Raw genomic sequence first — 11,014 nt, 5'->3', positions numbered from 1 at the left:
TCAGAAACCTATTGGTTCTAAGTGAATTTATAAAGTAAAACTCAAATTTGATGGAAGCTTGGAACGTTGTAAGGCACGTCTTGTAGCTAAAGGGTACGATCAACGTTCTGAAATTGATTACGAGGAGACGTTTTCTCATATTGTTAAAATGAGCATTGTACGCATTATTCTGTCTTTAGCTACTTCTAGACACTAGGGTTTACATCAACTTGATATAAACAATATTTTTCTGCACGGTTCATTAAAGGAGGAAGTGTATATGCATGTTCAAGAGGGTCTTCCTAATCCTCACAATCTTGTCTGTTTGCTCCAAAAATCACTATATGGGCTCAAGCAAACTTCTCGAGAGTGGCATGAAAAACTGGTTGAATAATTAATTTGTCAAGGTTTGAAGCAGTCTAAAAACGATTATAGCTTGTTCATTCGACATAATGGTGGGAAACTCTATATTGCAGCGGTTTATGTTGATAATGTTATTATTACTGGTGATGACATTTCAGCCATTCAAGGTCTTAAAAATCATCTTGATTCTCAATTTGGCATTAAAGATCTTGGTGATCTTCAGTTTTTCTTAGTCATTGAAGTTACTCATACTTCCGATCGGATTATTTTATGCTAAATTTTTTTTTCTAGGGAGTTGCTATCTGACACGTGCATTGATCTTTCTCGTACAACTTTGTACCCATTTACCAGTACATTTGAAATTGTCTGAAAATCATGGTGATTTAATTTCCAATCCTGATCTGTATAGGTCTTTGGTTGGTAAGTTAAACTACTTAACCAATACACGTCATGATCTTTCCTATACTGTCCAAACTCTAAGTCAGTATATGCATGCTCCTCGTTCTTCTCATTTAGATGCTCTTCATCACATATAGCGCTATTTTGCTGGAACAATCACACAAGGCATTTTTCTTCGAGCAACAGATCAGTTAACCTTATAGGCCTTTTCAGATTCAGATTGGGCTCCTTGTATTGATTCATGTCGTTCTGTGATCGATTATATTTTACTTTTAGAGAATTCTCCTGTTACATGGAAATCTTAAAAACAATGCACAGTCTCCAAATTCTCTGTTGAAGCCGAATATCGTGTTATGGCTTTAGCGGCTGCTGAAATTACATGGGTAGTATGTTTGTTGGAGGAACTCAGAGTTACAGACCTCAAGTCAGTGGCTCTACACTATGATAATCAATATGCACTTTACATAGTTCGTAATTCGGTTTTTCACGAGCATACCAAGCATATAGAGCTCGATTGTCATTTTACTCGTGACAAGGTTTTAGCAGTTAACATACCTTCTCACACATTCTCAACTGACAAATGTTCTTACTAAAATAGCTCCTTCATCTCAGTTCAATTTTCGTTTGTCCAAGTTGCGTATGGTTTCCCCTCTTAACTTCACTTCAGGGAGGCTATTGAATTTCCAGCTCAACATTCTATTAGTGGCTGAGATGCGAAATAGTTAGTTAGTAATTGAGACAGTTTAGCACTGATTGACTAATATATAAACTAGTATATGTTAACTTCTTGGTTAAGTTTTGATGTTAATCAATCAAAACACTTTTCTTTCTCAAAACACTCTCTCTAGTTTGTTACAATGGATTGTAATTAGATACATCATTGATCTAATTTATATTGTTCAATTACTTTCTTACTTTCTTACTTTCATTAAGCTTGTTCATTACTTCCAAAATATGAAAGCTCTTGAGTTTAACAACATCAACACGACTGGATATTATTCTAGCACTTTATATTACTCAGTCCAGGCATTCAGATGGCAAGCTCTCGAACTCATCATTATAACTTAAAGGGCACTAAAACATTCAGATCAGAACCTAATTAAAAAAAAAGGCCTACTATCATTCATGGCGAATTTGATTCTAAACCTCTCTGTGCTGGATAGTGCATGATCTCTAATTTCGTTTGACCCTCCTAGGAGAGGATTGTAATCTTTAACAAAAAAAATTAACAAAAAAAAAAATTGGAATGTTTTACAATAAAAGAAGTGATACTAAACTTCAAGTCATGAGGCAACTGTTAATGTTGCTCAAACTACTCTGTGCACAGCAACGAAAATCGGTGGCTAGAGGACTTGCTGTATCAAGAACATTGCAAATATTTCCGCACATCAAGAACATGATGGCTCTAACATTCTAACATTCCACATTCATCACTATTTCATCTTAATCTAATCTGAAATTTGTTATTAAAAGTCATATTACAATTATCATAAAGAAAACATTAAACTTTGATTTTATGTTATCGATACGATTTATCCACTCCTTTAAATCACTACTATATCTCTATCTTTTATTAATCCGATCACCTTGTTATAATTCTAAATTTGTTAGTCTAACAAGATATTACCTAAGCTTAAGAAACAGGGCAATTTATAAACAAAATCAGAGGAAATTTATCATATTTGGTAACATTCAACTGGACATCAATAACCTCCTCTGTTACTTCACTTTAGTTTAACCTAATAGATCATCATCCCATATCATCATCTTTTCAAACAACCATGGATTCTTAAACAACTACAACTCCAACTACCTAAACATTACTTTAGTAGAAAAAGACTAAAATATTAAGTAACAAAACAGTAACGCATTCGAGATTCACTTCATAGCATTTCCAGGAGTTGAAATAGCAAGATCTGGCAAAGAAAAGGTGGTGGTATCCACATTAGTAAACCCATTCTCACCACTCTCCACTTGCCACGTGTTGACACCCACACCATCAGCAACATTCCCACAGTTTTCTACTGGTGGAAAAGCCCAAACATTTCTACCAAGCCCAAATCCCCCATCTTCAAACCCATGGTGACCAAGTCCAAGCCCAAACCCATTAAGACTCAAAAGCCCAGAACCTTGAGTACCCAACAAAGAAGTGAAACTTCCAGACATGTTATAACAAGGCTTTCCGTTACTAACGAACGGAACGGGAGAAACGGAAACTCCGTTATGATCATTGCCGGAGAGTGGGAGAAAAAACGGCGTCGTTGCAGTGGGCATGTGACGGTAATCATGGTCGGAGAAGAGAGAAGGCGATGAAGTGGAACGAGAGCGTTTAGCACTCTTGCGGGTCCCACCACCGACGGGGATGTCACGGAGGGTGCCACCGTGAGTCCAGTAACGACGGCAAGCTTTGCAGAAATGGCGTGGCTGAGAGAAGTTGTAGTTGTTGTAGTAACAGAACTTAGTGTTGGTGGAGTCACAGCGAGGGCAACGAAGGTGTTCTGGTTCAGGTGGTGGTGCTCCTACTTGGGTTGGTTTTGTTGGTCGTTGGACGCTTGTTTCTGATGGCATTGTTGGTTTCTGTTTGTTGCAAACAAACTGTTTGATTTAAATGCTGGAAAGAACTTTTGTTGCTAGAGGGAGGGGGAAGGAAGAGAGATATGGGGAGAGGAAAGGGTGTTTGCTTTTTGAAGGGGGAGAGGTGGGGTTTTATGGAGGGGAGGGGAGAGAGAGAGAGAGAGAGAGAGAGAGAGAGAGAGAGAGAGAGAGAGAGAGAGATTCTGGAAGGTTAGAACTAGCTTGTGCTGAATTCTGAGGCTTATTTGGAAAAAGGTTAAACAAAACAAAGCAGCTTTAAAAGGAGTATCACATTTTCATTCGGCTACCCTCTATTGTCAAGTCTTTGTTCGGGTCGGCTCTTAAACTGTGAACTCTGTTAAACTCTATCCACGCGTATCCTCTACTTTATCTCTCAGTCTTGTATGTATATAAATATGAAACATACACAACATCATGTTTTTGTTATCTATATTTTATCAAGTCAGTCTTGCAGTATAACATCAGTTTGTAATATGTATAACCTATACGCAACACCTCTCAAGACTCTATAGTGTGTATGTAAGTTTTGTCTAATTGCGGATAGGTTGAACAGCAAATATTTGGTATTAGTGGGTAGATTAATGTTTATCATTAAACACGTGATTAGGAGAATATGTGATGATTTGAGGAATTGTGAGTGGAAGTTTGACTTATATTACTACCCCTAAATAATGCAAGAATTATCTAGTAGCAGTAACTAAACTTGTTTAGGGTGATGTGTTAATATAAATTAATTATTAGCATAGTGGAGTACCCTGCAATAATCCACTGGTATACATGCATGCTGTATTACAGTAGAAAATTATTGTGGTACTCGAGTGGGTTAGTAATTATGTATAATCTTAATATTATTGTTATGATTATAGTCTTCTTAACAAACAATTTAAAATTGAGTGAGTCTTCCATAACGTTGACAATGAATGATTATTATTAGCTATGTAAACAGGACCGTTAATCATTATTTATACTTGAGTGGAGAAGCCATGTAATACATGTATGTAAACAGAGGCACAGACAGAATGGTATGATTAATCTCGTGCGAGCCATTCATCATTCAATTTAAACGTAAACCGTCCAATCTGTGGTTCATTACCACAAACTTTGGCTTTGCTAATTTTAAAGATGATTGTAGGATCCCAACTTCACAATTAACGGCACTAAGGTGAATCATCTTACAAATATAATGTCTTTTTTTTTAATCCGGTGTCGTCTTAATTTGTTTCTATCCGCACTTTGACTAATTTTAAAAATTTAGTTTACGCGCATCTCGACTAATTCTTGAAAATACTGGCATAACATTTCCGCGCCATAATTTCCTATTTCAATTTGAACATTCAAAATAAACCTATAATCTTAAGAGGGTAAATACTTAAAGTTTGGGTTTCAATTATTTGAATTTTTCAGGATGGGGTGAAATAGTATATAAATTTTGTGCTCCATTCTTGGCATTGTTGCAAACAAAATCGATGAAGTTTATTGAAAAGAGTTGGATCTCGAATTTTAATTTTAGAGGACCGGTAAATTAATGAATTAAAGTTATGGTTATATGCATTAAAATTGAGATTCGATGTAAAAATGCAACATGAATGCAGTATGCACAGTGAAATTATTGAGGCAGACCTCATACGTTTAATTGAGGGGGTAAATAGGTGTTGGAGCAGACCCCAAACGTTAAAAAAGTTGAATTCCGAGTGTTGAGAAGATGCAGAAATTGAAGCGGCATGAGCGGGAACTGAGTCTAGTGAGTAAAATAGGTGGTCCCTTATCGTGTCAAACACAGTATAAAAATTCCTTCCACTTTCCTGACCCAAAATTGTTACCACTATTCACTTGCCACCAACCAAAAACTTAAAACTAGCTAGGGTGGAATAATACTACTCAGAATTATTTGACCATTTTCGTAACTAAAAATCTATGATATGATTATCATCCAGAACTAGAATTTAGATTATTACCAGGGGAAGGAAGGGAGAGAGGGGAAGGAAGGGAGAGAGAGATAAGTTGGTAATAAAAGGTGCAGATGGACAAAATGATGAAGGTGTGGGATTAGCGTGGAAGAGCAATTATTGGCTTTATTTTGTTACTACCATTCTATTTTATTAGTATTCCGTTGTCGTGGGTTTTTATTCTCCCAAATTTCAAAGTCCTACACTCACATCACATCCATTCCAACAATAATACTGGAATGTGACATGATATGTACAGTCTTATGTTATTGTACAGTGGTAATTACATGTAATCCAACGGTTTCTTTTAATTTTCTTTGGACCCTCCGTTAAATTTTAGCTGTCTCCGCCACCGCCAATCACGTATACAAAATTACAAACATCTTTCTGTCCCATCTATCCATCACTTAGCCCCCCCTTCAAATTATTCCTTTTTATTACCCCCCTACGCCAACTAATCCTTTTTTCACTACGGGTAAAACCTAACTTGCAACTACCCTTCTCTCTTAATTTCTTTCTGTCTCTCTTTCATACAAATCTCTCTTAATATCTCTCTCCCCTCCCCTCATCTCTCTCCCTCCACTCATCTCTCGCTCTCTCTCTCTCATAAATCTGTCTTATTGATCTCTCTAAAACTCTCTCTCCTCATAGGCGGGGGTGAAGAGGGCTAGTAGTTACTAGTAGTACAATGTAGGTTATAGTATATGTCAGAGAGTGAGTCAAATTTGGTCGGAGATTTCCCGGGATTCTAACTGCCATGCGCGTCCTTTCTTCAGTACCCTCTGCCCCTTCCCCCATCCACATATATAATTATATATGTACGTATACATACATATACGTATACTACTAATCCATTCTTCTGAAGGGTCATTTTCGGTTGGATCGCTTTGGCCGCTGCACCCTCTGCTCCCACACAAATATTATGTTTGTACTTGCTTGCTAAACACACATTCACTACATTTCTTGTGTCTCTGTATATATATCTAATTATATTGTGTCTGTGTGGGCTACATTTTATTATTAATCTCTCTGTGCATCTTCTTTTTACTGGATGTTCAGTAATTTTGCCTATTACAACCAGACATGTAGTAACATGCGCCCTTCTCTTTTGTTTCTTCCTCTTGTTTCTCTTTCCTTATCTTCAAATTTTGTTTGGTCATACTAGCTTGTTTTTACAACCATTCTTTGCAAGCTAATCGCACCTGCCTGCTTTCATTCTTCTGCATGCAGACATCTATTTTACATGTAGTAACTATTTTTTCTACAAGTTGATAACAAACAAACTAATATATTGATCAACTACTCTCACTGGATGAAACAATTAAACGTCATTATTTTCACAGTTTTTATTCCAAAATTAGTAGTCTTTTTATGAATCTGTCCTGATCCAAATCACACTCGTTTGGAGTAACGTTTTATTCTGGATTTAAACGTTCATTGCAAAAAGTTTGGAGACTCCTCACAATAATGTTCGTACTCTCCAGGAATACTCATGATCAGTGTTCTAAAAATCGGTTTAGGCGGCCGCCCCTAGGTGGTGGTAAAATGTCTCGACTCGGACCTAGGCGGTGATTTAGGCGTTTTTTCAAAAAATCGGGTCAAAATCGGGATTAGGCAGGCTAGGCGGTCAAAAATCGGTCCTAGGCGGTTTAGGCGGAAAATAATTAAAAAAATGTTTTTTTTTTACGTTTTTATAATTTTAAATCATTAATTTCATAATTTCACACAATATCATGTCAATTTATAATATAAAGTTTTGGTAAGAAATAACAAATAATCTAATATATTTATTTTCTCACTTAAAATATAAAAATAACATATTATAATTAATTTAAAAGTGTGAATTAAAATATAGTTAATATTGTAAACTCAATAATTAGTACATAACGCATGTCAAATGTGTAGATATTGTTTAATACCATTCTAATTTCTTTTTTCAAACAAATATTTGACATGTTGATCATTATATAATTATAAAAATTAAAAATAATATTTATATTCTTCCGATTAATGTTCCGATTAATCGGTCCGATTAATCTCCGACTTGCCGATTAATCTCTCGAAGGTACCCTCACCGCCCTGACACGCCTAGCGATTTCTGGAACACTGCTCATGATCAGGAATTATATAAAATAACTAAATTAGAATTGTAATAATTTTAATTATTTAATTAGAATAATTATATCAATTATATTAATTCTAGTACCTCTTTAATAATAATAAAAATATCTCTTTAATATGAAGTACTAGTACTGTTAGTTTCTTATTTATATATAATATAACTATTTTCATCAAAGATTTTAAAACTTGTAATTACTACTGAAACTATATTAATACTGAAACTATATGAAACTATTATTTTTTCTATGCAGGGGCTAAAAATTCTTTTATCGATAAGCAAATAAATTGAGAATATAACTTATTATAAATGCTCACATATCAATAAGCATGTTAAGCCTCGAATATTATCTGATATACAAGACTTAATTTTTTAGGAGTTCTTTCTTTTATCAATTAACCACCCCCTCAAATGGGGTTGAACCCTTATATTTAGAGATAGTCCCAAGTGGGCTTTTTCTTTATAACGTGGGCTTCTTGGGCCTATTAATGAAGAGTTATATTACTATTTTCGTATATCTTCTTTTGCCCATCTTCGTAGGTCAAACATTTATCCCCCTCCTAGTTGGCGCAATATCCTTAGATTTGCATTTTTTTTCCTTACTGTGCTTTTTGTACTCCGAATCTTGGGATTTTGCTTCGGTACCTAAGTGAACATGGGGAATAGATAGGAATAGAAAATGGAAAAGAAAATAAGAAAAAAGAACAAGGAAATAAAAAATAGTTATTAATTTAAAATAAATGAGAAAAACGTGTGTCACCAATGAGATAAACTATTTCCATTTTTTTATTATTTTTTAGGACATATATATAGCTGCTTGTGAGTTTATTTTTTTTAAAAAAATATATTTTTGAGTTTCATTGCAGATTGGTGGACTGGACTCTTCGGCTTCCTCCAAGGTCATCAAAAAGGGAACTAGCAGCTGCTGGCCGTTCTCCGTTCACAACTTCCCTGTAAGTCACCCTTCTTTTTGTCGTGTAGTGTCCCCTTCCTTCGCTTTCTTTTTCTATCTGTGTGTGTTTGTCGTGTTAATCGCAATTTATAGATTTGAGATGGCCGATCTTTCTTCGTCGCCGTCTTCTCGTAGTGTTTCTAACCGAGACCCTGGGAAAAGGCCGTTAGAGGAGGGCGATGAAAAGTTTGTTTTAAACTTGGATAATTTAGAAATTCCAGATTTAGGTCAATGTGAGGGTTTTGATTTCCTGGACGGTGATGATTTCTTAAGGGGTATCCTCGATGGTCCTCTTCCTTCTCCCCCCCAAGCCCTCGTACCTTAGACATCAGGAATAGGGTAGTCGAGGAGAGCCTCCGATTGGGTAGGATTGAGTTCGGGGGTAAGTCCAGCTTGAATTACCTTAGCTATTACATCACCATAGACCCTCCTGTGAATAAGTTGAAAAGTTATATCGACCTATCTAATGGTTATCGGTACCGGGTGATAACTCCTGGTGGCGGGGCCGCTCCTTCGACGCCGTGCCTGGATAATTCGCCGCTGTGGAGGTGTAGTTGTGGTGGGGTTCCTACAAAACAACACCGGAAGGGGGGTTTCGGTCCCACGGCGCCTCCGGTGTGAGAGTAAGAACTCACTTCTGGGGAAGATGAAGATATATATGAATGCAGGGTGGTTGTGTGTGTGTATGAGTGTGAGAGTGTGATTAACCCCAAAACCTCACCTTCTTGGGCTATTTATAGCCCAAGGGTAGGGTTTTGCGGTTGGTACCTTTAGATCATAACCATTGGTTCTGGGAGCGGAGGACACCTGGTTGGAGTGGATGCTTTACACGTGTCAGTGCGGGACTAGCTGAGGAATGTTCTGAGGATCCTCTGACACGTGTCCTGATTATTCCCATGATTGATGTGTGACAGTTGTCCCCATCATGTGCTTGGGCCAGTGTCTCACGTGTTGGGATTTATCAAGGTTGGGCTTGCGGGACTGGGTCAGTCAGGACTGGTAGTGTGCAGGACTAGTCCTTCCAGGAGTTGCGTGGAGTTAGGAGTCTAGGAGTATTCCTTATGGGAGCTATATAGAGTTAGGAGTCTAGGAGTATTCCTTCCAGGAGCTATATAGAGTTAGGAGTCTAGGACTAGTCCTTCCAGGAGTTATGTAGAGTTAGGGGTCCGGGGCAAGGCCCTGTAGGAGCTGTATGTATTATCATCGGGTGCCGACAGCTGATGAAAGAGTTTGGATGATGCCCGAGTTCGAGATGCATGGTGTCAAGATGATTATACTCCAATTTGGCCTTCGGTTGCCGATGCATTCCTTCTTCCTGACGATGTATGAGGCCATCGGGTGTGGACTTGGACAGTTAACGCCGAACTCTATTGCTCAGCTTAGCGGGTTCGTGGCACTGTGTTGTGATAAGGGTCGTCTGCCGACTCTGAAGTTATTTTTCTCTATTTATGGTGTACGTTACTATGGTGGGCAAGTATACTTCGACACTCGACATAAGAGAATGAAGATTGTTAGTGTTAGGTCATCGAACTCCGATTATCACGCCCAACGCTTGTACGTTGGGGGTCCTGACTTTGAGTTTGTGAAACCTAGTAGGAAGGTTAGTCAGGGCACGATAGATTATCTGAACAACTTGGAGAAGCATGATATCGCGTATCTCGATGAATTTCACGGGTCGAGATCGTTGTATACACACATAGATTTGAAAGACTTTGACTTTTTGGAAATGCACGACTGTAAGGGGGATGTCCATTTGTTGATACCTTTATCTTTTTTGTTTTGTTCCTGTTGTCACAGTTATATACTTTTGTTTGTTTACTCTTTTTCTTCTTCTTTTTTTTGTATATATATATTGTTAGTCCCTTAACAATGTAACAAGAATTTCAGAAGGGGGGTTGAATGGAATTCTTGAAACTTTTTTTTAATAAAAATGTTCTAACTCAAATATATATATAAGTGTGAATTGATTAGCAGAATACGGAATAATTACTTGAAATGAATCAAAACACAAGTAATTAAAAACAAGAGTCTTTAAAAACTTTCTGGTGGATTTGAATTATTCCACCAGAGATATATAATATATATCGAGAGAACTCTGTGTGCAAAAAGCTCACAGCTACGTACAAAATGATAACAACTAAGAACGAGAGAAATGCTAAGAATACAGCTTGCAAATGTTTCCAGGTATCCTTTGCAAAAGCCAAATACTTCAATAGAATTTGAGCCCAGTTGTAATCAACACAACGATCCACATTATCGTCAAATTTAATAAGTTTGTGGTCGACATATGAGTGTGTGGGTGTTCCTATGAGGACATTGGACATGATCATTAAGAAATTAAGCTTAAAAATTTCATTAACTTGTGCTCCCTTGATTTTTTGAACCAGCATTGTTGTTATGATTGAATTTTGTTCTTTTTCACTGAATTGAGCTTTCCATTCAAGTATCATATTCCTCTCTGAATCTGTTGATGCAGAATTTATTATTTCCCCTCCGTATGGTATACCAAAAACGTCAAACACATCTTCTTCATTGATTTCTATATTTCCACTTGAAATTTGTAATGACATAGTTGTATGGTCAAAAGCCTTGAGAACTTGATACGCTAGTTTTATAGGTAGTTTCTCTAAATTGAATTGAAGAAGATTCTCAAACCCTGAA

At 36.9% G+C, this 11,014-nt stretch overlaps 1 protein-coding gene across 1 annotated transcript; it reads right to left on the bottom strand.

The window, feature by feature from the left end:
• Positions 1–2,390: 2,390 nt before the first annotated feature.
• On the bottom strand, positions 2,391–3,613 carry LOC141718970 (dof zinc finger protein DOF3.4-like). The gene has a single exon (XM_074521350.1). It carries the CDS (start codon positions 3,307–3,309, stop codon positions 2,620–2,622), a length of 690 nt encoding a protein of 229 aa, XP_074377451.1. The 5' UTR covers positions 3,310–3,613; the 3' UTR covers positions 2,391–2,619.
• Positions 3,614–11,014: the final 7,401 nt, after the last annotated feature.

This window comes from Apium graveolens, chromosome 4, assembly GCF_009905375.1.
Source record: "Apium graveolens cultivar Ventura chromosome 4, ASM990537v1, whole genome shotgun sequence".
NCBI classification, from domain to species: Eukaryota; Viridiplantae; Streptophyta; class Magnoliopsida; order Apiales; family Apiaceae; genus Apium; species Apium graveolens.
Note: the sequence above shows the minus strand (reverse complement) of the source record. Positions and strands in the feature narration are given on the sequence as shown.